This window comes from Henckelia pumila, chromosome 1, assembly GCF_033568475.1.
Source record: "Henckelia pumila isolate YLH828 chromosome 1, ASM3356847v2, whole genome shotgun sequence".
Classification (NCBI taxonomy): domain Eukaryota; kingdom Viridiplantae; phylum Streptophyta; class Magnoliopsida; order Lamiales; family Gesneriaceae; genus Henckelia; species Henckelia pumila.
Genome location: NC_133120.1, coordinates 95,634,254 through 95,661,647, shown reverse-complemented (window position 1 = coordinate 95,661,647; position 27,394 = coordinate 95,634,254). Strand labels below are relative to the sequence as shown.

The 27,394-nt window shown below is 37.3% G+C and overlaps 2 protein-coding genes and 3 non-coding genes across 6 annotated transcripts; 4 read left to right on the top strand and 1 right to left on the bottom strand.

Moving 5' to 3' along the window:
- Positions 1-1,496: 1,496 nt before the first annotated feature.
- On the bottom strand, positions 1,497-4,120 carry LOC140875259 (protein DEHYDRATION-INDUCED 19-like). Of its 2 annotated transcripts, none has more exons than XM_073278911.1 (5): positions 3,762-4,120; positions 3,541-3,680; positions 2,535-2,612; positions 2,141-2,430; positions 1,497-1,831 (listed from the first exon to the last, which is right to left on the bottom strand). In XM_073278911.1, the coding sequence occupies exons 1-5, from the start codon at positions 3,862-3,864 to the stop codon at positions 1,720-1,722; spliced, it is 723 nt and encodes a 240-aa protein (XP_073135012.1). In that variant the 5' UTR covers positions 3,865-4,120; the 3' UTR covers positions 1,497-1,719. The 2 variants fall into 2 exon arrangements, with proteins under 2 accessions (XP_073135012.1, XP_073135013.1); XM_073278912.1 differs by having other exon boundaries at positions 1,497-1,828.
- A 678-nt stretch (positions 4,121-4,798) lies between these two features.
- On the top strand, positions 4,799-6,403 carry LOC140861564 (uncharacterized protein At4g28440-like). The gene is made up of 2 exons (XM_073264590.1): positions 4,799-5,221; positions 5,963-6,403. Exons 1-2 carry the CDS (start codon positions 4,942-4,944, stop codon positions 6,154-6,156), a joined length of 474 nt encoding a protein of 157 aa, XP_073120691.1. The 5' UTR covers positions 4,799-4,941; the 3' UTR covers positions 6,157-6,403.
- A 1,516-nt stretch (positions 6,404-7,919) lies between these two features.
- TRNAR-CCU (transfer RNA arginine (anticodon CCU)) lies at positions 7,920-7,992 on the top strand. Its single transcript has one exon. It is a non-coding gene; the product is annotated as a tRNA-Arg (tRNA).
- Positions 7,993-9,503: 1,511 nt separating this feature from the next.
- On the top strand, positions 9,504-9,574 carry TRNAG-GCC (transfer RNA glycine (anticodon GCC)). The gene has a single exon. It is a non-coding gene; the product is annotated as a tRNA-Gly (tRNA).
- A 9-nt stretch (positions 9,575-9,583) lies between these two features.
- Positions 9,584-9,673, top strand: LOC140876558 (small nucleolar RNA snoR114). The gene has a single exon (XR_012148862.1). It is a non-coding gene; the product is annotated as a small nucleolar RNA snoR114 (small nucleolar RNA).
- Positions 9,674-27,394: the final 17,721 nt, after the last annotated feature.

The following is a 27,394-nucleotide window of genomic DNA, read 5'->3' as shown; positions in this document are numbered from 1 at the left end:
GACCCTCGACTGATTTATTTCGTGACCACATTATCGCGTGGTTGGAATCGCCAATAGCACGGATTATGTTTTTATGTCATGTAGGTGTCGTTTGACTCGTAGATAAGATAAGGGGCGGAGAATAACGTGGGCAAAGTTGGGCATTAGCTCAGCAGAAATTTTGTTTTTTTTACGCTAGCTATGCATGTTTAAAGCTCATTCACTTACATATCACTATTATGATTTAGAACCATTAAAAGGAGTTATTAAATTTGTAAAACCATTGTCACACAAAAAATAAAGAAAGCAAGAAAGCACCGACTAAATTTTTAAGCCCATTTAATGATTAAGCCCAATTCAAAATGTTATTAAATGAGTAAATTGCATAACTATTTACTAGGGTGGCAAATTTTACAAAAATCCCGACTCGTCCCCATTTCCAACCCGTTCCCGTCCCTAATTTTTCCCGTCTCGAAATTTTTCCGACCCGAGTGGTCGGAATTTTTTCCGACCCGATCAATTTCGGGATCGGGATCGGAATAGGCAACCCTTCCCAACGGGATTCTCGACCCGACACGAATATAAAAATAATATTTTTTAATAATATTTTTTAATTTAAAAAATAATTTTTTTAAAATTTTATGTTTAATATTAATGTTTTATAATTATATAACATATAATATTTTTTTATTTATCTTTTTTAATATTAACATTGAGTTATACATTTTTATTTTGTTTTTTTTATTATTATGAACAATTATATGTTTTTTTTTATTTATCAAGTAGTTGTTTTAGTTTATTTGTAATGTACTAAAAAAATGTTTTAGTTTTTTAATGGTTATATATAAAGAAATTTTAATTTATTTGTAATGTATTAAAAATTTGTTTGATTTTTTTCATAAATTTTTTTCAAAAAAATATTTTCATAGAATTTTTTTTAAAAAAAATATTATTCGGGATTACCCTCTCCCGACCCGACGGGATCCCGAACATTCGGGTCCCAACACTTTATGGGTGCGAGATCGGGAGAAAAAAAATATTTCAATTTCTATCGGGACGAGAATCGGATAAGGGGGTTATGGGACGGGTTCCGACCCGATTCCACCCCTACTATTAACTGACAAAAAACAAAGACAATCGACTGAAAATTTTTCAAATAAAGAAGAAGTGGCGCATGCGGAACGATACCAGACAAGAGCAACTTCAAATATAGGTACGTGTTTCAAATTTATTTATAGATAAATGTGTAATCAATGATATATATTATGTTTTTTAAATATTATGCAAGTATATTAAGATTTTTACTTTCTAGAATTGAAAGCGAACATTGAGGATTTTAATATTTAAGATTGAAAATTTATTGAAAAGTCGTAAAATACGTCTTAAAGTCTTTCCAAGTACTGTTCTTGGAGTGTATCCGTTCTCTACATTTGACCCGAATCAAACGGGTACAAATGGTGCGGAACGGGATAAGGTAAATAGCATCAGCTCGTTATTGTATAAAATTTTGAGGTAAATTAAAGTTTGCGGAGGCAATGTACAAACTCTACAGGTACAAAGACTGTAATGTTAAGGCAACCTGATTAAATACTAACTATATTCGTTATTACTTACTAGGATCTTATACAATAATTATTATTGTCAATGAATACAAGACAAATCCAATATTAAGGCGCGGGATCCGGGTTAGTTCCCCAACCTGAACTTAACACAGTTTCGAGTGAGACTTCGCTCTTTTTGCTAATCAGAAAACACAGCGGATACAAGCAAATCTTGGAGAAAGACGGCTCTCCCGGCTGCCTGTCGCGTTCTTTCTTCACGCTCTTCGCGACTCAATGATGAATCCAAACTGCTGCAACCACGAAGGGAAAGGGTTTAGATAAAAATGGTAAATAACTTCATTAAATGTTACCTTTCGGATCGAGTAGCGCAAATTTATGCCTCTCATCAAATGAAAGAACTTTTATCAGTGTATACATATTTCATTTTTAGCGCACATATGACATAACAGAGTTTTCACCTCGCTAATTGTAACAATTTATAGTTTTTCATTAGGCCTCTATATTCATTTTTCTGACTCAACAAGGGCAGTTGACTCATCACAAAGAAAACTAAAGAATTAAAAATGTCCAATTCAACGAAGGGAAAATAGACTCTTTACCTCGATTTCCAAATAGGTAGTGATGCATCACTTTGTGAAGAAATTTCCTCAATACTCGACATCACAGATTTCGAAATCTCCTCACTTTCAGAACCCGTAAAGTTCAAAACAAAAGACGACAGGAAAGGATCCGCAACCGCAGCAGCATTGGATGAAGCTGCATTGTTGGATCGGTAAGCACTGCCTCCAAGAAGTGCCTGAAGATGGGCTTCACGAAGATCCTTACCAAGTAGAGACAGCGCTTGACTGTTTGGAACAGGAACTCTACGCAATCTGCGACGCCTCTGAAAGTAACTGTAAGTTAAAGAAATCTTTGACACGGTTTGAGTATAGGAGTGAGTAAAATAAAAATATGCAATAATATACTGGAATCTTCTTTTCACACAAAGGATATCTTGAATAAGTGTCCATGTTGTAGCGTTATGTGACTTAACACGTCCCTTGTGACTTTAGCCGAACAAACTGGGCAGATCTGCGTGAAATGAATAAATCAAGGTTAAGTCTCATAATATTTACAACAACAATTATCACAGTAATGATTAAGTCAATTGGCAGCAAATAGAGTTGGTGGCAAGCACACAAAAAATTTCAATTTTTGTCATGGAATGAGAGATATCTAACTGAAGGCCCACGACGATCAAACTGCTATATGCCTTCCAGTTGTTAGAGAAACTGGAAACATGTATAAAATGTTAAAACCGATACTTCGGACACAATAACAAACCTTACAAGATCAATAAACAAACAAATATTGGTCTGAACACTTAAAAAGTTTCGTCTTCCAAAATGTATCATGCCTTCCTCAAACCAAATCCCAGGTCCTCAGCTGCCTCAGTTGCATTATTCCAAGTTCATTTTAACGAACACGAACCCAATAAGTAACTGGTAAAAATTAATAAGATTGGTTCTCCGACCCAAATCAAGAAAAATACCCTCAAAGTCATGACTTTTTTGTTACATAACTAAAATCTTGAATTCCAAAATATAATTCAAATGGAGCAAAAAATATCAAGGATATAACTAGAAGTATAACGATTGAAAAAATCTCAAAAATGGAAGTTTAAAGATGGTGCTTCTCACCATATCCTCAAAACCAACACATGGCCTTTTCAATTCATTGATCGAAAAATCCCAAAATCAGAAATATAAAAAATGTCCTATCAATAAATTAAGAAATAATAATAACGTGGAAAAAGAAATGTGATTTTACCAAAAAAATAAAATGAATTAACCATGTTGCATCAATTATAGAAACAAAAATCAAGCTTTCCGCCAAATCTAGAACAAACAAGTTATAAAAAGAAAGCCTTATTAAAACGGGATCAGAACCAAATGAACAAAAACAATCTAAAGCTTAGATTGAAATACATACACGTATACAAATGCAAAGAGAAACTCACGGCGGGTCTGGATTCACAAGGATGTTCATCTTCCAGATGTGGGCAAAGGGACGCTACATCAAACTCCTCGAAACAATAGGGGCACGGGAGATCGGATCTGATGTCTTCTTCCACCTCGAAACCATCCCTTCCGAATCGATCTACGAAAACCCAGAAAAAATGTAAAAGAAAATAAAACGAAAGAAGCATAAACACTACAAATTAGAAAAATTGAAACGAACCCAATTGAGAGAAGCCATGGGCATGCGAGACATGGTGTTGATGCTGCAGATGAAACTGCCTTTTCGCGGCGGCCAGGCGAGTGGTCCAGAAATCAGAATCCATGGATTACAGTATATGTGAGATCGATGAGAGTTTGAGAAAAAAAAATACACAGACGGATCGAAATCGAAAACAGTGAGGATGAATCACCTCATAGAAATATATTCGGAAGGTGCTTGTGGATTTTTGTTCGGAAAAAGAAATGATAAAATGGATATATTTCTTGTTTTAGAATGAATCGATTATGGAATTAGCTCTACGGTCGATTATTCGGAAGCTCTTTTGACTTTTTCTCGATATTTGTGTTTTTATGTGTCCGATGGATATGGTTCCCGAAATCAGACAAAAATATATCTGCCTTCTTTTCTTCCTTCTGAATTGGATATATTGAATTTGGACCCGATTTCATTTTTTTTTAGTAAAAATATAATAAAATACTAGTGAGTATGATAAAGATAAGAATATTTTTTTTCATTATATGAATAGTAATTTAAGAGGTTTCATTAAAAAAATGTTTTTTAAGTACTAAATATTTCCAAAAAAAAGGTACTAAATATGAATTTAGGAATTGATAACCAAGCCAGATAGAGTGATTGTTGTCAATTGTCATATTTGTATGTAAACATGCATATATTTTTAATTTATTTTAAAATTCATAAGTTTTTTTGCGAGAAAATCTCACAAATTTTAAATGAGTTGACTCGATCCGATCCATATTTATTATAAAAATAATAATTTTGACATAAAAATTAATATTTTTTATGAATTAAATTAAATTATAAATTTGTATCACAAAATTGACGTATAAATCGATATGATAATTTAACACGATTTTAATTGTAAAAAATGTAGAAGAGGATTTCTTCCGGTGGATTAGTCTAATTGGGCCTTAGGTCTTCCATATTGTTGGGCCTCCGACCCGGTAACAATAGGATAGAGAACGAATAAGGGAATGACGAGGGGCGTCGTTTAAATTCCACCAACAATTAGGGTTTCATTTCACACACCACACATCAAGTAAAACCCGGCGTCGTTTAAATTCCACCAACAATTAGGGTTTCATTTCACACACCACACATCAAGTAAAACCCTAGAACAAATCTCGTTTCACCTCACCCATCTCTCTGTATATCTCAGCTCATGGCGACCAAGGCCCCTCCAAGAAGATCGCAGCAAAGTGGTACCGCCGCTGTGGAAAAGCCCGGACTCAGGAAGCCGGTGTTTGTCAAAGTCGATGCCTTGAAACCGGGGACAAATGGGCATACAATCTTGGTGAAAGTGGTGAGCTCCACTACTGTCCTCAACAAGAAACCCCGGAACCCCAATTTTCGTGGGCCGCAGAACCAGAGTACTAGAATCGCTGAATGCCTTGTCGGGGATGAAACTGGGACTATACTTTTCACTGCTCGTAACGAGCAAGGTACACCTCCCCTCGCCACTCTTCTCATGTTTTTTTTTCAAAATTCGTTGTAAAATGTCGGATTAGACTATTTCAGCATCAATTTATGATTTCATTTACATAATGCTGTTGCTGAAATTAGAGTTCTGTTTGTTTAACGCTTTTTTGTTTGCATAATTTATGTTCTTGGTCAAACTTCTATTTTAAGCTGTCCTGTGCATAATGATTTCTGATCTAAGGATCGATATTTGTTGTACAGGAGCTCCCTTTTCTTTATGATCCCATATGAGTAACACTTGTGTCCAAGACTTGAGATTGGGTGGGCTAATGTAGCTCCCCAGATTTATGCTTTGCAAGCTGTAGTTTTATTGCTCGTTATCTGAATGACGAAGGGTGGAGACTGTTTTAGTTATTTTGCGTATATTTATCATTTGTGTTGGTTGGTTGGAGGCTTCCTCTGCACGGCTCTCTAAATCTTTAATGCGTTGAAATAGCTAGCTAGACTTTCTTGCTTCCATGGCAGATTGTGCCTTTTGATCGTGGTTCTTTCCATGGTCATATTTTTTTTCCTGATGCTCCCTGTTGGGTCATTCAGAAATATGTTCAAAAACATTTTTACTTTTTTTTATTATCCATTTGTTTGTCATGCTATTTTAGCTCTTTGATTCTGTAGTTTTGTTAGATAGTTGTTTTTTGAGGCCACAACTAGCTGCATGTTGTGTACTTGTATTTGTAGATGAAAAGGCTTTAATTTCTTTGCAGTTGAGCTAATGAAGCCAGGTAACACTGTGATACTTCGGAATTCAAAGATTGATATGTTCAAAGGGTCGATGAGGCTGGCTGTGGATAAGTGGGGACTCGTTGAAGTAGCTGAACCAGCAAATTTTGTGGCCAAGGAGGACAATAATCTGTCCCTAGTCGAGTACGAGTTGGTTAATGTGACGGATGAATCTTGAAAAGGACATTTTACCTTGATGGTGTTGGGGTTCAATTTAATTTGTGACTATGGGGTTTTGGTATACAGATTTATGGGGTTAGGTGTTTTTTTCTTGTTTTTTTTCATTTAAGTCAATTGGCATGTGATGGGACTAATCTAATTTTCGGTTCAAGTGCTGGTGTGTACAAAAGACTGTCCTTTAGCTCCACCGCAAATGGCTTCAATCAAAATGTGGAGGAATGAAATTCTTGGTGTGATGGTGTCTACTCGATATGCTTCTTCTCACTTATTGTTTGCTTCTGATATTAAGAAATGATTATTATCATTTCTTATAAATTGTGAGATAATAGCCTGTATGTATGAAATAGGCCATAAAGCTGCACAATTTCTGTTGATTAAAGGAAGCATAGCTTGTTTTGTGCCGATGGATTATTTAAATTTGCCCTTTATTTTCTTTTAATAACAATTTATGTTGTGGAGGGCGATCGTATCTTACACCTACGAGGGTTAGGGGTGTTCATATTTCGGATAAAATCGAAAAAAAACCGAAAATCCAAATCGGAAAAATCAAAGACCGAACCGAAAATCGTATTTTGTAATTCGGATATAAATATTAAAACCGAAGTTAATTTGGTTCGGTTTTGGATTATATTTGTCAAAATCGAACCGATCGAAAAAATCGAAATTTAATTAAATTAATAATTTTATTTATATTTTTAATTTATATTGCAAGTTATGAGACGATATTTAATTAATGAATAATCATTTTGAATAATTTTTTGTTGATTATTGTTTATTTAATTCATTGGTGTTGTTTATGTAATTTATTGTTGATTAATTGATTGTTCATTATGTAATTTTTAGTTGATTATTGTTTATGTTAGTTATTTACACTTTATTTTTAAATTTTTTACTAAGAAATCATGTAAAAAAACATATTATATTTTATAATGTATTTTTATTATTAATTTTAATAATTGTTTATTATTTTTTGTTTCTTCACTATATGACTATAACTTTAAGTTGTGATTTGGAGTATAAATTATATGTTGGATGAAATTTATGTTTCTTTTATTGTGTTATGTATTATTAATGATCAAACCGATCAAACCGAAACGTATCAACCGATCCATTATAGTACAGAAACCAAACCGAACCGAAGTAGAACGGTTTGACTTCGGATTACATTTTTTATAAACCGAAAACCGAAAAATCGAATCGAAATTAGACAAATTAAAACCGAACCGATCGTTGAACACCCCTAGCGAGGGTGAGGCTGGTGTTTGTTTCGGCTAAAGGTGGCTAACGAAGTATTAGGAGCAGTGGACTCGGAAAAACCTCGGTGTGGAGATGGTTTATGTTACTCGGTGATTGAATTGATTAGATTCGGATTGTAAAATAATTGGTTTTCATACATCAAATTATCAAAGTTTAATAAAAACAAGCGAATTTAAGGTAGTGTTTGCGTATTCCAAAATAAATAAATTGTGAAAATTTGTAAAAAAGAATCAACTGTTTCTTATTTCTAAAGATCGCAACCGCTCCTAAAATTTTGTTATGCAAAGCCAACTTTAGTCTTCCTATTGTCAATTGACCTAGTTATCTTTAGGATGTTGCATAATTTCTTCGTTCTGTCGTACGCATTTTGCGCGATGGAAATTATCAAAGCGGAATCGCGTAATTACCTAAATGGTCTTATTTTACACACGAGTTGTTTATGTCACGTTGCGTTTCAAATTATTCTTAATTAAATACATATTTACCTCAGACGACTAATACAGCGCGCCTGTAGCTCAGTGGATAGAGCGTCTGTTTCCTAAGCAGAAAGTCGTAGGTTCGACCCCTACCTGGCGCGGCATGCACATTTCTTTTTCTTTCCCCTCTGTTCTGCATCGCCATCCGTATACATTTTCCTATATTTATTTTTGCCGTATAGTTAGTTATATTTTGTTCTTGATAGCTTTTATTTGATTACAGTAGTTCGTATTTCTCAAGGGATCCAGAATTTTAATGTCATTTTATGCTTTTGCAAGTGAAACTTTTTTTTTTTTTTTTTTCATGTCATGTTCTCGTCAGTTTTCTACTTGTGTGGTTGTCTTTAACCAACAACACTTCATTTAAAAATTGCATTTGAAGGTTCCAACTTCCAAGTTCTAACCCTTGTTACGGACTAATGAAAGGTTCTAATTTTCACTGTTCGTTGATTTCTTCATAACAATTTCTGATCCTTTATGATGTCCTAGTAAGATAACCCGGGTGGTGAAAAAGCCTGAGAGGGTTTCAATACCCGGGTGAGTAAAAATCTCGAGGCAAAACAAAGGCACCACAGTGACAGTGATGATAACCCGGGTCCTACCTCGGATAATAAAATAGCCCATAGGGTTTAAGCATCCGGGCCTTCCCAAAGACCCCGGAAGTCTTGGGGACCCTAGGAGATCGAGAGAAGCCCGTATAAAAGCATGAGAGTCGGGCATCTATGAATAAGCCCTCGGGAGGTAGGAAAAGAAGGAAAGATGGTGGGACCCGAGTTTTTCTATTCTTGAGGCCAAGAAGTGGTCACGTCTACTTTGAGTATTTCAAGCCCTAAGAACAGACCAAATCATTACTAATCACGTTCCAACTGAATGAGCTCTTTCCTGAGATTACGGGGTGTCTAAATCACACTTGGTAACCATCCTATCACCCCAAAAGCTGTTAGAAAGTCTATACCCAATAATCATTGATGACCCGGCCGGACGAATATAAAGACCAGGCTCGGGCGTCTAGCCTAGGGAACTTTTTGGAGAATCTCTCTTTTATCATTATCATTTTCCGCACACACTCACTTTCTAAAATACCATAAGCCCACTTCATACATCTGAGTCTGACTTAAGCATCGGAGTGGCGACGCCGAAAACCATTCCGGCTCCCCACATACGAGTTTCCTTATTTTTCAGCGTGTAGGCTTCACCTCCAAGAAGACGAGGAACTCGCTTTCTATTTCGCCCGGGAATTTACCAACCCTCAGGTACCTATTTTATGATAATCGCATCACTTTATTACAATCATTTTTGAGTGTGTATTGTGCAACATATATAGCATGATATTAAAAGTAGTGTTTGAGAATGTTTCTAAAATTACTTTTGAGTTTTTTCTTTCTTAACACCACCTAAATTTTAATCAGCTATAGAGTTCAAGTTCGTTTCAAGTTTGATAGAAATAATGTCAAAAATCTCACGAATCAACTTGAATAGTTAAAATTGAGAACCAAAGTTTTCGAATAAAAATTGAGGTCTACGTTTTAAAACGTATTGATGTGCATAAATACGTGGAGGTCTGTCTGATTGTTTATATAATATATTTATATTCCACCAACTTAGCAAAACAGCACCAGTGGTCTAGTGGTAGAATAGTACCCTGCCACGGTACAGACCCGGGTTCGATTCCCGGCTGGTGCAATGATAATTTGGCTGTGAGGATTAATCTGCGCTCCCAGTGGTGATTGGGTCTCCACATCCGTCCGATTTCAGGACGATTCTGCAGGCGCATCTGAGCCCTTAAATTTTTTCCCCCTACTAAAATATTTATAAAATCTTTTTAGAATTTTCGAAAAAAATTAAATGCGTATGTGTGTTTTTTTTTGAAAAAAAATATATGTATGAACTATTTGATCAATATGCGTATGGATAGGCCTTATTATTTTGTAAGTTAATTCAAAAATAAGATTTAGAAATTGTATGTTGTCAAATAAAAGTCACAAAAGATTATAAGAACTTTACGAATAATATTCGTACTTCGGAAAATTTATGATGAAGTTATTTTGCAAAAATATATATCAATGTAAAATTTTATTATTGCAATTTTAATATCATAATTTTCCACATTAAATTTTTGCTTTTGTTTTTTTGAAGCTAATAAGGTTTTTCCTGGTCAATACTTAATAAACACTAGTACCCGAACGCACGCGATGTGTGCCTTCTATTGTCCATTTTTTTAAATTTAAAATAGAAAAATAATAATAAATAGTGAAATTAAAGAAATTACAATTTTGTAAATGCATATTCATTAAAGGACAAAAAATATAATGAATGTGGTATTTTTGTAATTACATAGCCATAGCAAAAAAATATAAGGGAGACCATATCAATGTATCAAAACCTCTTAATGTTTAATATGATATAGATATTAGATGTTTTATAAGTGAAAATATTTAAAGCATGTGTTTGGATAAAATTTTTGTAAAACATTTTGAATTTTTTTCAAATGTTTTCGAATTATAATTTTTATAGCAAAACTAAGATGCGGGTGTTTTTTTTTTTATTTTATGTTTTATTAGAATACAAAACGAAGATTGAACAAAAATTAAAGTATTTTTATAGAACAATTATCCAAACACTTTCTTAATTATTTTTAAACATGGTATATTTTTTTAAATAGTTATCCAAATTCCAAACACATTTTGAACCGTGTATTTATTCTTTTAAAAAAATTAAACGTTTTATAAAAATTGTGTAAAAAATCATTTTATAGCAATGTCCAAACAGGGCTCAATATTTATCATGTTTTTAGTTCAGATTGGATCAGAAGTCATAAGAATGTGCCACAAATACAAGTCCACTTTATACATAATTTTTATTTTTATTTTTAAAAGGAGAGGTTATTTTAAGGTTAATTTATTTAATTATATAAAAAGTTTGTATATTTTTTATGTCATTTTTTTTAATAACATGTCAATCTTACTTCTTTGCCGTTTCCTAAAAGTTGTAAAAAACAATAATAATTTGATATAAGCTGAGCATTCCTGAATCATACGACGGAATGCAGTAGACTCTACCATCTAATTAGCTATGAGGATGTTTTCTGCGAAAACTCTATTTATTTTGGTGTGGATGGCTATAGGCTTGGATTATATGAGATACATTATTTTACAATAATCAGGTACGTATATTTATGCGATTATCACAAAATGACTACTCGGAGATGGGTAAATTCCCGAGCGAAAAAGGTAGGTGAAGATACAAAATATATGAATATCTTATCCGTTTGGAGACGAAGTTCTACGAATATTTTTTAGAGAGTGAGTCCATCTCCCTACCTTGCCCCCCAGGATGGGCTTTTATACTCGTCCACCCGGGTCCTCAATGATTATTGGGTATGACCTTACTGACAACTTTTAGGATAATAAGCTGGTTATCACGTGTGATTTAGACCCCCACAATTTTCGGACAGAGCCCACTCCTTTGGATCGTGTTTAGTAATGATTGGATTTGTGATTTGAACTGACACACTTCAAATAAACGTGGCCGTTTCCTGGCCCTAAAAATAGAAAGGCCGGGGACCCACTGGTTTTCCTTCCCTTTCCTAACTTCCGAAGGCTTACTCCGGGAGGTTCTAGCTCCCAGGCCCCTTACCCGGGTTCCTTTCGATCTCCTGTATCGGTCCGGGTGCTAAGGCCTCCCAGGTTAACCCATCCTCGTAGATCCCAGGTTACTGTCACCCAGTCCCGGGTTCCTTAATATGCTGCGGTTACACCATCCTCCCGGGTCCTATCCACCCGGGGTATCGTAATATGATATCACCACACTTCCTAAAGATAGTCGGGCTAGGACCTGCTCCGCAGTCCCGAGACTTCCCGGGTCCTATCCACCCGGGGTATCGTCATCCCAGGTCCTATTTACTGGGGATATCTTAATGTGATATCACCACACTGAAAGAGTGGGTGCCCGGTTAGCCAACTTGTGGCTAAGGGCTTTTATGACTCTATGTATAAACAATCTTTGTTTAATATAATTTACATTAATTAATGACATTATCTTTATCTTTCTTCATATTGTTATATTGTGATATACTATTGTTGTTTTGATAAATACCTTGAATATACTATAGTGTAAGTAAGATGAGATAGTGAATAAAGAGAGATCACTATTATGAAACACATCTTATAGTCACTGTATATTCTAAACAGTTCCTAGTCAATTGAGCCGTCCGCTAATAAGGATAAGGATCGCTCGAGATTGAGACTAGCATTTGTGATGCCAAGTACCACGTTTCATTGTTAATGGACATAGAGATATTCAAAGCATGCAAATGGATATTCATATGATGAATGATCGAACTACCCTATTCGGACTTTCCAAGTGGTTATTATTATTTGAGTGGATAAGTCCGCGGTTTTGGTTGTACACCATTAGTCCTTACTACTTTAAACATCATTGAGACTCTATATGCTAATACTGTAATTTGACTCGTTTACCAAATCTATGGGGGGTCATCAGATGTCGGGATTGGGTACAGTTACGACACATATAGGAGTCGATGCTTTGTTGTCAAGGATTCACCACACGCTTGCGAGTATGGATATCCTATGCGATCTGAGGAGATATTAGTGTGACAAATCTCTGGCCAGAGTACTCGATGTGATTTAGGTTACTTGGTTTTCTAGTAGCACATGCGATGTCACTATTTGATCTTCAAGATGCATTGCATAGTTATCGAATCTCGAACGACTCTCGATGTACCAATGGTTGTTGATTCGATCGAGATATATGGATGAATGGACTGTACTGTACGCTAACCAAAACTTACTGGTTCTTGCAGCCACTATCAGTGATACCTAGGGAATCATGGGGCGATGTTTGCTAGACGCTCTTACCATGATTCGATGGGTAAGTCAGAAATTGTTGTTCCGAGTCACAAGGAGTTGTGAGCCCGCGGCTAGCTGTATCCCTGAACCATTGAGGGTCACACAAGTAATGGATTACTAAACCCCGTTAAGATAGTTAAATTTAAAGAGTTAAATTTAATGAAAGAGAAGTTGGACTTCTTAATTAAAGGGAGTGGAATTTCCTAAATTAACATAGGGATGGGCATTTTTGGAAATCACTGAATTCGGATTCAGAAAAATTATCTTGACTTTAAAAGGTACAGAAATGATTTCTGTGCATATTGGTGAAATCGGTTTATCAATCGGAGTCATGATGAATTTTATATTAATTTCTATAATAACGGGCTTGGCTTGTTGGGCTTAAGTTATGGATTATGGGCCCTAAGGAGTTAGAGTCTTAATAGAGATATAACTTAATCCAGTCTAAAAATTACATATAAATACATGTGAAGTTTTCGAAAACACTACATTAATTCCTACTTGGTATTTTCGAAAATCACATAAAATAAAAGGAGGGTTTTTCGAAAATCCTCTCTCCCTTTTGAGAAAATTCAGTCTGTGATTTTTCTGAAAATTCACTTTCTGAATTAACAGATCAAATCTGTTTAATCTCATCGATAAACATCTGATTGATTTCTAGTGCAATCAATCAGAGGGTTTTTGTTTTCTATTCGTGGACCTGATTCCAGAGATTGATCGAGCGAGTCACCGGTTATCGGGATTTACAACAAGAGAAGATTAAATCTGTTAGAGTCCACTAATCAAGTCATTGCTTGAAGAGGTAAAATATTAATTATTATTATTATTATTATTATTATTATTTTACTTGCATAATTTAATCGTTAGGATTTGATATCCATGATATGAAATTATTCCATATAAAATTTTTAAACTTCCGCTGCACCGGGTATCAAATCGATTTGACCGTGAGAGCGACACGTGTTCCAACAGTGGTATCAGAGCCAGGTTTCTCTCGGATCAAACGATTAAATTAATCGATTGTACAAAAATTTTAGCCTCGGGTTTTGGAAACAAAACGAAATTTTTAAATTAAAATTTTTAAAGAAAACAAGGGCATCACGGGAAGCGACGAGCTGCCCACCTCCACGTGGGCAGCCCTGTCCCACATGGAGGCGGGGTTGCCCGGGAATGTCCCGGGCAGCCCGGAAAATAAAAATTTTGATTTTTATTGAAATTTGAAATTTTTTAAATTTTAGTTTTTGGTCCGATCGAAAATTGTTTTTGATTGGTCCACGAGGCATCGGATCAAATTGTTTGAGTCCGAAATTTTTAAAATTGATTTTTGGATAAATTTGAAGTTTTTGAAAAATTTATAAATTTTATTCGTTAAATTAGATTTTATAAAATTAATTATTTTGGTACAATTGATGATAAGATATGATCTTATGAGAATAATAGATAAAATTTGATTTTATCTTTTTAATTATGATACCATTGCATGTTATCCAATTATTTAATTATTGAATTAATTATTGGATAAGAGGATGATCGATTGCCATGACCAATATTGTAGGTGTATGTTAGGTTGTTTACATTTGGTTTTATTGTTGTTGGGTTTTATTAATGGGCTTGGTTTATGGCCCAATTTGAATTGTCATTTGTAATAAAAAGTGGGTCTGGTTTATGGCCCGTTCCCACCCTTAAATATGTATCCCCTACTTGTCATCGAAATTTATTGTAAATTTATTAGACGTAGTGGGAGATAAAGATTTGAAGACAATGGTGGGCCCAGCAGACAATAAAGACCGAAGAAATGTAAATTGGAAGCTCAATGTAATAGGATTGCATTGCATACCTACATATCACCTAGGATTGGACTTAGACTCGTGATTGACAACCACGGATCGATTAGTTATTGGGGTCGATCATCCTTTAAATAATATATGATATTATTGTGGTATGCATGTTTAGACTAAATTGTATGAATCCCGCAAGCATACAAATACTAAATGATGAGACAGTTTTCAAAAATTAAAAAATCCCTCATTTTAAATATGATTTAAAATTAATATCAAGATAAATAAAGGAAATTTAAATATTGTTTAAATGTTCCTACCTTCCATCAACGATCAATGTATGAGATGCTACCCGCAGGCACGGTCCGGCTCATATTATTGGGGGGGGGGGGCGTTCGTCGGAAAGCTGTACATTGGATCGACACAAGTTGTAAGTTGGGTGGAACTCCCATGGGATTGGCTCATATTATTGGGGATCCACATGGCGACCGTCCATCACAACTTAATATTGATGGGTTATCTTGACATGTCACAATAAACGGCGTCATATTATTGGGCCCTTATTGGACATGAGGTAAAAAACATGGGGATTGCTTTGGAAGCAATTGGGTTCTACCTTTTGAAAATTATAGTTGGCTGATATTATTCGGAACTATAGTTTGTCAATTGGACTCCATGTTCCCACTAAGAAAATAAGTTTCCCGTTTTCACTAGAGGGTAGTGAAATCGTTAAAATAGTGGGAGTGAAATTCATAAAATTAAATCTCGCCATATTTTATATCTTAGTAAATTAATTAAACAATCACTAATTATTGTCTATTTTTTTCAGTATTTCATTACAATGAATTCGCGCAATCCACTATACTCAATTCTCGAACAAAACAAATTGACTGGCGCAAACTATACGGAATGGTTCCGTAAATTAAAGATTGTTCTAAACTCGGAGAAAATTTTCTACATGTTAGAAAAGAATCCTCCAAAGGAAGCACCGGCTAATATAAGTCCGGAAGAATTGGCAAAACTTGATCAATGGTGGGACCATGATATCAAGACTAAATGCTATATACAAGCTTCAATGTCTGATGAACTCCAGAGGCGATTTGAGGATGCCGTGAATGCTGCTGACATACACATGCACCTCAAGGAACTTTTTGGAGCTCAGTCAAGGTCGGAGAGGTATGCCACCGTCAAAGAGCTCATGACATGCCGCATGCGAGATGGAACTTCTGTCCGTGAGCATGGGGTACACATGATTGGGCTAATTGAAAAGTTGGTAACACTCGATTTGACATTGGAGCATGAATTGAATATGGACTTATTGCTTCTTTCACTTTCTTCATCGTTTGACGGATTTGTGGTGAACTTCAATATGAACAAGATAGAGGCCACCCTTGAAGAGATGGTCAATATGCTTGTGTCTTCTGAGGCCAAATTAAAGAAGGAAAAACCGGTACTCTTGGTTGGCTCCTCTTCTTACTCCAAGAAGGGGCCAAGTGAAAAGGGTAAGAAACTTTCTGTCCCACCCAAAAAAAATTGTACCAAAGAAGAAGGGCAAGACATAAGCTTCAAACGTGAACATATCTGGAGATGTTTTCCATCACAGCAAAAAACCCGGTCATTGAAAACGTAACTGCAAGGAATACCTCGAGCAGTTGCGAACTGCAAAGGGTATGTTTTACATTGAAATAAATGTTTCACTTAATACTACTTCTTGGGTATTGGATACCGGATGTGAATCTCACATTTGCAATGATTTGCAGGTGATGACAAGAAGTCGTAAGCATAGGATGAGTGAGACCCAGCTGAGGCTCGAAAATGGTTCCAGAGTTGAAGCCAAAGAAGTGGGAGACGTTTATTTAGTTTTGCAGAACGATTTTAAGTTACTTTTAAGAGATGTTTTATTTGTGCCAGATTTGATTAAAAACATTATTTTTGTTTCTATGCTTGATAGAGATGGTTTTTCTTGCAATTTTGTGAATGAGATTTGTAATATTTACAAGAATAAATGTTTAATTGGAAATGGACAACTTGAAAACGATCTATATAACTTAAAATTAAAAGACGTTCCAATTAATTATGTTGATAAATCGGTAACAACAAATTAAAGGAAAAACGATAGTCAAAACCCAGCAAACCTTTGGCATGCTAGGCTAGGTCACATTTTCTCAAGGAGGATGAACAAGCTAGTGGGAGAGGGCATGTTTGATATGTCTGATATTAACTATCTACCTACTTGTGAGTCCTGCCTAAAAAAAAAAATTACTAAATCTCCTTTTAAAGGAAAACCAGAGCGTAGTCAAAATCTGTTGGATTTGATCCATACAGATGTTTGTGGTCCATTTAGTATTGGTACTAAATTTGGACACACCTACTTCATTACCTTTACTGATGATTTTTCTAGGTATGGGTATTTATATTTGATGAAATATAAGTCTGAAGCATTTGAAAAGTTCAAAGAATTCAAGGCTGAAGTAGAGAAAAAACTAGGAAAAAGTATTAAAGCACTTCGATCGGATCGAGGTGGAGAATACTTAAGTACCGAGTTTTTGGACTATCTAAAAGAGAATGGGATTCTCTCTCAGTGGACTCCTCCTATGACACCTCAGCTTAATGATGTTTCGGAGCGTCGCAATCGAACTTTGTTGGACATGGTTCGATCTATGATGAGCTTCACTGAGCTCCCACCTTCGTTTTGGGGCTATGCGCTTGAAACGGCGGTATTGTTGTTGAACAATGTCCACACTAAAGCAGTATATAAAACTCCATATGAGTTATGGAATGGCAAAGCTCCTAAGTATTCGTACTTAAGGATTTGGGGATGTCCTGCTTACGTGAAGCAGACAGTGGGAGATAAGTTGGATAGTCGATCCACCTTATGTTATTTTGTAGGATATCCGAAGAATTTAATCGGATATTATTTCTATCATCCTAATGAAACAAAAGTGTTTGTTTCGAGGAATGCCACCTTCATGGAGAAGGAGTTCTTACTTGATAAGAAAGACAAGATGATGGAACTCGAAAAAATTCGAGAAGAACCAGAGATACAAAATAACGATCCCACACCTCAGAAACCATTAAACGACACGCCTCTTTCTAGAAGATCCGAGAGGATTTCTAGACCTCTATTCAATATGGTCTTCTTCTTGAAGGGGATCAAAGTGAACCCGACATTGGATGTGATCCAAGAAATTTCAAGGAAGCAATTTCTGATGCGGATTTGAATTTATGGCTTGATGCTATGCAGTCGGAAATAGACTCGATGCATACAAATCAGGTTTGGTCTTTAGTAGATCCTCCTGATGGAATTGTTCCAATAGGGTGTAAATGGATCTACAAGATAAAACTTGGGCCTGATGGTAAGGTATTGACCTACAAGGCACGATTGGTCGCAAAAGGTTATACTCAAAGACAAGGAGTTGACTATGATGAAACCTTTTCACCAGTTGCAATGTTTAAGTCCATAAGAATCCTTATTGCCATAGCAGCTTGGTATGACTATGACATATGGCAAATGGATGTGAAGACTGCATTTCTTAATGGAAACATTAAGGAAGAGATCTATATGATGCAGCCCGAGGGATCACATCTATGGAAAGCGAGCATAAGGTATGCAAGCTTCAGAGATCAATATATGGTCTCAAACAAGCATCAAGAAGTTGGGACCAGAAATTTGATGAAACAATAAAGGACTTTGGTTTCATCAAAAACCCGGAGGAACCGTGCGTGTATAAGAAAGTAGTTAAGGATGCGGTGACGTTCTTAGTGCTTTATGTTGATGACATCCTACTCATTGGGAATGACGTAGGGATGTTGCAGTCAACAAAGATATGGTTATCAGGTAGATTCTCGATGAAGGATATGGGTGAGGCCTCCTATATTCTAGGGATACAGATCTATAGAGATAGATCTAAGAGAATGATAGGACTCACTCAAGCAACCTACATCAACACCATATTGAAAAGGTTTTCTATGGATGAGTCCAAGAGAGGAAATCTACCTATGTGTCATGGAGTTTCTCTATCCACGTCTATGTGTCCCAAGACTGACGAAGAGATAGAGAAAATGACATACATACCAGATGCATCAACCATAGGTAGTATTATGTATGAGATGATATCTACCAGACCGGATGTAGCTTTGCTTTGGGTGTCACGAGCAGATATCAGGCCAACCCCGGTCAAATGCATTGGAAAGCCGTGAAGGATATTCTTAAGTACTTGAGAAGGACTAAGAATATATTCATGGTTTATGGAGGAAGAGAATTGAAATTGGAAGGCTATACTGACTATAGCTTCCAAAGCGACGTGGATGACTCGAAGTCAACCTCTGGATTTGTATTCATGCTCAATGGCGGTGCTGTCTCTTGAAAGAGTTCCAAGCAGGACACCACAGTGGATTCCACCACTGATGCAGAATACATTGCAGCATCAGCTGCTACTAAAGAGGCCGTTTAGATGAGGAATTTCGTCCAAGAGTTGGGCGTAATTCCTGAAGCTGTTGGTCCAGTTCCGGTGTACTGCGACAACACTGGTGTCGTTGCTCAGGCAAAGGAACCAAAGTCTCATCAAAGATCCAAACACATACTGAGGAAATACCACATCATCCAGGAGATTGTGGAAAGAGGATACATCACTGTCGAGAGAGTGGCCTCTACAGACAATATCGCTGATCCACTTACTAAGCCCTTGCCAGGACCATTGTTTGACAAACATCGCGAAGCAATGGGATTACGTAGTATGACTAGTTGGCTTTAGAGCAAGTGGGAGATTGAAAGAGTGGGTGCCCGGTTAGCCAACTTGTGGCTAAGGGCTTTTATGACTCTATGTATAAACAATCTTTGTTTAATATAATTTACATTAATTAATGACATTATCTTTATCTTTCTTCATATTGTTATATTGTGATATACTATTGTTGTTTTGATAAAGACCTTGAATATACTATAGTGTAAGTAAGATGAGATAGTGAATAAAGAGAGATCACTATTATGAAACACATCTTATAGTCACTGTATATTCTAAACAGTTCCTAGTCAATTGAGCCGTCCGCTAATAAGGATAAGGATCGCTCGAGATTGAGACTAGCATTTGTGATGCCAAGTACCACGTTTCATTGGTAATGGACATGGAGATATTCAAAGCATGCAAATGGATATTCATATGATGAATGATCGAACTACCCTATTCGAACTTTTCAAGTGGTTATTATTATTTGAGTGGATAAGTCCGCGGTTTTGGTTGTACACCATTAGTCCTTACTACTTGAAACATCATTGAGACTCTATATGCTAGTACTGTACTTTGACTCGTTTACCGACTCTATGGGGGGTCATCAGGTGTCGGGATTGGGTACAGTTACGAAACATATAGGAGTCGATGCTTTGTTGTCAAGAATTCACCACACGCTTGCGAGTGTGGATATCCTATGCGATCCGAGGAGATATTTGTTGGAACACGCATTCTCTGATCACACAGATGTGATATCCGGAGCAGCGTAAGTTTAAAAATTTTATTTTTTGATATGGAACGATTCCATATCGTGGGTATCAAATTCTAACGATTAAAATTGTTGCAAGTAAAATAATAAACACAGTTAAATATTTTACCTCTTCAAGCTAAGGCTTGATTATGGACTCCAACAGAATTTAATCTGCTCTTCTTGTAAATCCCGGGAACCGATGACTTACTCGATCAATCTCCGGAATTAGGTCCACGAACAGAAAACTTAAACCCTCTGATTGATTGCACTAGAAATCAGTCAGATGTTTATCGATGAGATTAAACAGATTTGATCTGTCAATTCAGAATGTAATTTTTCACAAAAATCACAGACTGAATTATCTCAAAAAAGAGTAATGGATTTCGAAAATCCCCTTAGAATATTTAGTGTGTAATTCGAAAATTCCAAGGAGAGAATGAAAAATTGTTGTTTTCAAAAATTACACACATATCTTTATATAATTTCTAGACTGGATTAAGTTATAATTGTATTAGGACACTAATTCCTTAGGGCCCACAATCCATAACTTAAGCCCAACAAGCCAAGCCAATTATTATAGAAATTAATATAAAATTTATCATGACTCCGATTGATAAACCGATTTCACCAATGTGCACAGAAACCATTTCTGCACCTTTTAAAGTCAAGATAAATTTTTTTGAATCCGAATTCAGTGATTTCCAAAAATGTCCATCCCTATGTCATTTTAGAAAATTCCACTCCCTTTATTTAAGAAGTCCAACTTCTCTTTCATTAAATTTAACTCTTTAAATTTAACTATCTCAACGGGGTTTAGTAATCCATTACTTGTGTGATCCTCAATGGTTCAGGGATACAGCTAGCCGTGGGCTCACAACTCCTTGTGACTCGGAACAATGATTTCTAACTTGCCCAACGAATCATGGTAAGAGCGTCTAGCAGCATCGCCCCATGATTCCCTAGGTATCACTGATAGTGTCTGCGAGAACCAGTAAGTTTGGGTTAGCGTACAGTACAGTCCCTTCATCCATATATCCCGATCGAATCAACAACCATTGGTACATCAAGAGTCGTTTGAGATTCGATAACTATGCAATGCATCTTGAAGATCAAATAGTGACATCGCATGTGCTACTAGAAAACCGAGTAAACTAAAACACATCATGTACTCTGGCCAGAGATTCATCACACTAATATCTCTTCAGATCACATAGGATATCCACACTCGCAAGTATGTGGTGAATCTTTGACAACAAAGCATCGACTCCTATATGTGTCGTAACTATACCCAATCCCGACACCTGATGACCCCAATAGAGTCGGTAAACGAGTCAAAGTACAGTACTAGCATATAGAGTCTCAATGATGTTTCAAGTAGTAAGGACTAATGGTGTACAACCAAAACCGCGGACTTATCCACTCAAATAATAATAACCACTTGGAAAGTCCGAATAGGGTAGTTCTATCATTCATCATATGAACATTCATTTGCATGCTTTGAACATCTCCATGTCCATTACCAATGAAACGTGGTACTTGGCATCACAAATGCTAGTCTCAATCTCGAGCGATCCTTATCCTTATTAGCGGACGGCTCAATTGACTAGGAACTGTTTAGAATATACAGTGACTATAAGATGTGTTTTATAATAGTGATCTCTCTTTATTCACTATCTCATCTTACTTACACTATAGCATATTCAAGGTCTTTATCAAAACAACAATAGCATATCACAATATAACAATATGAAGAAAGATAAAGAAAATGTCATTAATGAATGTAAATTATATTAAACAAAGATTGTTTATACATAGAGTCATAAAAGCCCTTAGCCACAAGTTGGCTAACCGGGCACCCACTCTTTCAATATTAGTGTGACAAATCTCTGGCCAGAGTACTCGATGTGATTTAGGTTACTTGGTTTCCTAGTAGCACATGCGATGTCACTATTTGATCTTCAAGATGCATTGCATAGTTGTCAAATCTCGAACGACTCACGATGTACCAATGGTTGTTGATTCGATCGGGATATATGGATGAAGGGACTGTACTGTACGCTAACCAAAACTTACTGGTTCTTGCAGGCACTATCAGTGATACCTAGGGAATCATGGGGCGATGTTGCTAGACGCTCTTACCATGATTCGATGGGTAAGTCGGAAATTGTTGTTCCGAGTCACAAGGAGTTGTGAGCCCGCGGCTAGCTGTATCCCTGAACCATTGAGGGTCACACAAGTAATTGATTACTAAACCCCGTTGAGATAGTTAAATTTAAAGAGTTAAATTTAATGAAAGAGAAGTTGGACTTCTTAACTAAAGGGAGTAGAATTTTCTAAAATGACATAGGGATGAGCATTTTTGGAAATCACTGAATTCGGATTCAGAAAAATTATCTTGACTTTAAAAGGTGCAGAAATGGTTTCTGTGCACATTGGTGAAATCGGTTTATCAATCGGAGTCATGATGAATTTTATATTAATTTTTATAATAACGGGCTTGACTTGTTGGGCTTAAGTTATGGATTATGGGCCCTAAGGAGTTAGAGTCCTAATAGAGATATAACTTAATCCAGTCTAGAAATTATATATAAATACATGTGAAGTTTTCGAAAACACTACATTAATTCCTACTTGGTATTTTCAAAAATCACATAAAATAAAAGGAGGGTTTTTCGAAAATCCTCTCTCCCTTTTGAGAAAATTGAGTCCGTGATTTTTCTGAAAAGTCACTTTCTGAATTGACAGATCAAATCTGTTTATTCTCTACGATAAACATCTGATTGATTTCTAGTGCAATCAATCAGAGGGTTTCTGTTTTCTATTCGTGGACCTGATTCCGGAGATAGATCGAGCGAGTCATCGGTTCCCGGGATTTACAACAAGAGCAGATTAAATCTGTTGGAGTCCACTAATCAAGCCATTGCTTGAAGAGGTAAAATATTAATTATTATTATTATTATTTTACTTGCATAATTTAATCGTTAGAATTTGATATCCATGATATGGAATTGTTCCATATAAAATTTTTAAACTTCCGATGCACCGGGTATCAAATCGATTTGATCGTGAGAGCGACACGTGTTCCAACACACACTTCCTAAAGATAGTCGGGCTAGGACCTGCTCCGCTGTCCCGAGCATCTAATACCATCTTCCCGGGTCCTATCCAACCGGGGTATCGTCATCCCAGGTCCTATTTACCCGGGGTATTGTGATATATCCATTCAGGGTATCTACCTGGGAGTCGCTACCCTTACGTCAGCCCTAGACGCTTCGTAGTGCGCCTGTCAGAGAATTTGTCAGACGTCGCTTCAGCTTCTTGAGTACGCTTTGCGTATCTCTACCGTTCATTTCAAAATACACGGCTCAGATTATTTTGGCCCCTTTTAGTATTTAATCCTCGCGACCCTTCATTCTTCTTCTCACCGTCTTTCTTCTTTGCGCGATTATTCTTTGTTTTCTTGCAATCCTCTCATGTTTTTCGTCGATTGTTCCACGCACACCCTTGTTCAATCTTTATCCTGTAAGTTCCTCTTTTCCTTATGTCTACTGGTACATCCTCTACCTTTGGGGCGAATTCCAAAGGCTCGCCGAGAGATGAAGTGCCAAGTGGTAGCTCGAGCGATGCTCGCTCCGCCTCTGCTCTTCCTTCCCGTCCCCGCGTTTATAGGAAAACTTCTTCCTCTCGTACTAAAACTTCCGCTGCTTCTTCTTCCTTTACGAAAGGAAAAGGAAAAAAGAAAGTAAAAAACCCCACACCCCTCGCCTCTGCCCCTTCGGCCTTAGGTTGGTACACCTATCTTCCCAGCACCCTATCTCAAGGGGCCGCAGAGGAACTGCGCGGCTCGGGGGAAATCCCCTTATCCCATTCTTTATTCCGCCCTTTACCGGGGAGTACTCCCGATACCCCCCCAGCAGGTTGTTACACCTTTTTCCGAGACCAAATTCGTAGCGGCCTTCGATTTCCCATATCTCATTTTTACCTGGCAGTTGTCGATTTTTTTAGGGTTCCTATTAACCAGTTTCATCCGAACTCTTTCCGCATTATGGCCTCCACTTACATTCTTTTTAAAATGCACAATTTAGCCATCACCCCTCTCGTTCTTCACTATTTCTTTACCTGCCGATTTAATGAAGGGGCTTTTTCTTTGGCTGCCCGGTTGAACACTCGCTTTCTTTCCGACATCCCTTCCTCTATGAAGGGATGGAAGGAAAGATATTTTTTCATTCGTCCCCCGGCCCCTTTTACCTTTAGGACTGGCTTCTTATCCAGCCTCCCTTCTCAACCTGAGCTCCCGGATCATTATAAAGTCGAGGAGCCTTATGTCCGCAGCCTGGCATTGGTTGGCAACAAAAACTTCTCTTCCCCTGTTCTTTTAACCAATGAAAATATGATAGCTTACGGGTTGGGTACCCGGGAGGAAGATCCCCTTAACCAGGTGATCGACGCTTACGGTGTCCCGGGCGCTCAACCTGGTAATCTCTGGATTTGTCCCCACTGCTTGCTTTATCAATTTTAATCATTTTGTCCCTAATTTGCCCTTTTCGTTGCAGATCCGTTCGACATGATGAGGTAAGAGTTTGCCCGGCGGGCTGCAGAGAGGAGAGCTGCCAAAGAAAAAACTCAAGCCTTGGCAGAGCGGAGGAAGAAGGCAAGGACGGAGGAGGAAACCCGCGCCCTGGCACAGCCACATCCTCCACCTTCCTCCGTCCCTGCTCTCATCCAGCCAACCCTCTCCGTTCCTATCTCCCCCCTAAGGAGCGCTGGTGTTCCGGAGGCCCGGACCCTGATGTTGGCCCCACCTCAACTGGAGTCTCGAGATCTACTGTCCTTATCTCAGGAGGACCTAGAAGATGAGATCCCCCTCTCCCATCGTAAGAGGAAGGCTGCTCAGGTGTCCGAGATGATTGTCCTGAGCGACTCTGAGGGGGTCTCCTCTAAGAAGGTTCCAACCCCGACTCCTCCGATGGGCCTTCAGGTGCCCGGCTGGGAAACATATGCTGCTAGCCAAGAGCAAACCAGCCATGTTTGGGGTGGTCCGCAGAGCGCCGCTGCCTGGGGATCCCGGTCCCCTCTCTTTCTATCGGGCACCACCTCCTCCAAAATGGCTCAGCTCCAGAGTCTACTGTCCCCTGAGGATCACTCCCTATTGTCCGCCCGTGATATTGCTTCCAAATTCTCCGAGGGTATCTCCTACGCCTACACGGTAAATCCCTTCCTTCCTGTATAAAGAAAAGCTTTTGCACTTTGCTTCGCCTAACTTGTTTTTCTCTCTTCTTTTTTTTTTTTTTTTTTACAAGGTTTGTGCATGCTAACACATGCCCTGGATGAAGCTAATTCAAACCAGGTTAAAGAGAGCAACCGGTGTGGCTCCCTTGAAGAATGCATTGCCTAGCTCCGTACCCAGGCAACCCGGTTCCAAGAGGCTCATGAAGCGGAAATCCGGTCTCTTCATAGTTGGAAGCAAAAATTGTCTGAAGTCCAAGATCGCCAATGATGCGATTATCACAAAATGACTACCTGGGGATGGGTAAATTCCCGAGCGAAAAAGGTAGGTGAAGATACAAAATATATGAATATCTTATCCGTTTGGAGACGAAGTTCTACGAATATTTTTTAGAGAGTGAGTCCATCTCCCTACCTTGCCCCCCAGGATGGGCTTTTATACTCGTCCACCCGGGTCCTCAATGATTATTGGGTATGGCCTTACTGACAACTTTTAGGGTGATAAGCTGGTTATCACGTGTGATTTAAACCCCCATAATTTCCGGACAGAGCCCATTCCTTTGGATCGTGTTTAATAATGATTGGATTTGTGATTTGAACCTGACACATTTCAAATAAACGTGGTCGTTTCGTGGCCCTAAAAATAGAAAGGCCGGGGCCCCACTGGTTTTCCTTTCCTTTCCTAACTTCCGAAGGCTTATTCCGGGAGGTTCTAGCTCCCAGGCCCCTTACCCGGGTTCCTTTCGATCTCCTGTATCGGTCCGGGTGCTAAGGCCTCCCAGGTTAACCCTTCCTCGTAGATCCCAGGTTACTGCCACCCAGTCCCGGGTTCCTTAATATGTTGCGGTTACACCATCCTCCCGGATCCTATCCACCCGGGGTATCGTAATATGATATCACCACACTTCCTAAAGATAGTCGGGTTAGGACCTGCTCCGCTGTCCCGAGACTTCCCGGGTCCTATCTACCTGGGGTATCGTCATCCCAGGTCCTATTTACCCGGGATATCTTAATGTGATATCATATATCATTCTTAAATCACATATAAACAATACATGATAAGCATAAGGTGGAACTCATAAATTTGCTTATACATTTTAGTAAATTAAAATATTTTTACAGTCTCAATTTTTTTTTTTACAAAATAAGGGTATCTTAATTAGATTAGCTGAACGTAGTATCAATCAAACAACAACAATAATATTAATAAATATGATCATTTTGTGAAACCGTGACACTTTTTTACCACTGGGGTTCCCTGCAATGTCCAAGTTCTGCTCATCAACTTTCAATTTCTTAACCCAATTTAAGTACCCTTCACGTTTTTATTTGAATATGGTGAAGTTGATGTGTGGAATTGAATTTTGACTTTATTCTGTTAAACAGTAAGATCTTAAATAGATAATCAAATAAGATATAAAAAAAACACAAAAAAAATGAAAAATTCTTGAAGCCTTACTAATTAATTTTTATTTCTATCTTTTCGGAAGCAATAGAATTTACATTTTCTGACCAAGGAAATAAATAGATTCAGATTAAAACGATTTATTTTTTTCCCCAAATAGTATTACTTTAGGGCGAGAATGTAGTGAAAAAAGTAGTAAGCGGTGGGGGCAGCTGCAGGCCAATTAATTGCTCATACGAAGAAGGGAACTGTAATAATTTATAACGATAGTCGTGTCGACCCATCCACTGAAACCACTTACACGTTTTTACCTTTTTTGCTCCAAACACAATGAGTACCTCGCATTTCCAGCTTCTCGTTATAGAAACACGATTTCATTGATGAAGCCAAGCCCTCGTGAAATGGGAATCCACACATTAGTACTTCCACAGCTTATAATTAATAATCATCATTTTATGCAATTATGAATTAGGCCAAAAGGATGGGTATACCCTTCTCGAATTAAGAAAAATCGAATATTATGTATATGTTGCTAATTTTACTAAAATAGTAATCATTTCTTAAGCATTTAAATCGATTAAATGATCCCTTGTAGGATTTCATATGCGTTGTTTTTATCCATTTTTAGCCACATGGCTACAATTATGTTAATCGCGAGGATAATATCGTTAGGTATCATTTGGTGTAAAAAATAAAATATCGATTGATTATTCATCTTTGTTTAATCTAATGTTTGACTCAAGTTTTA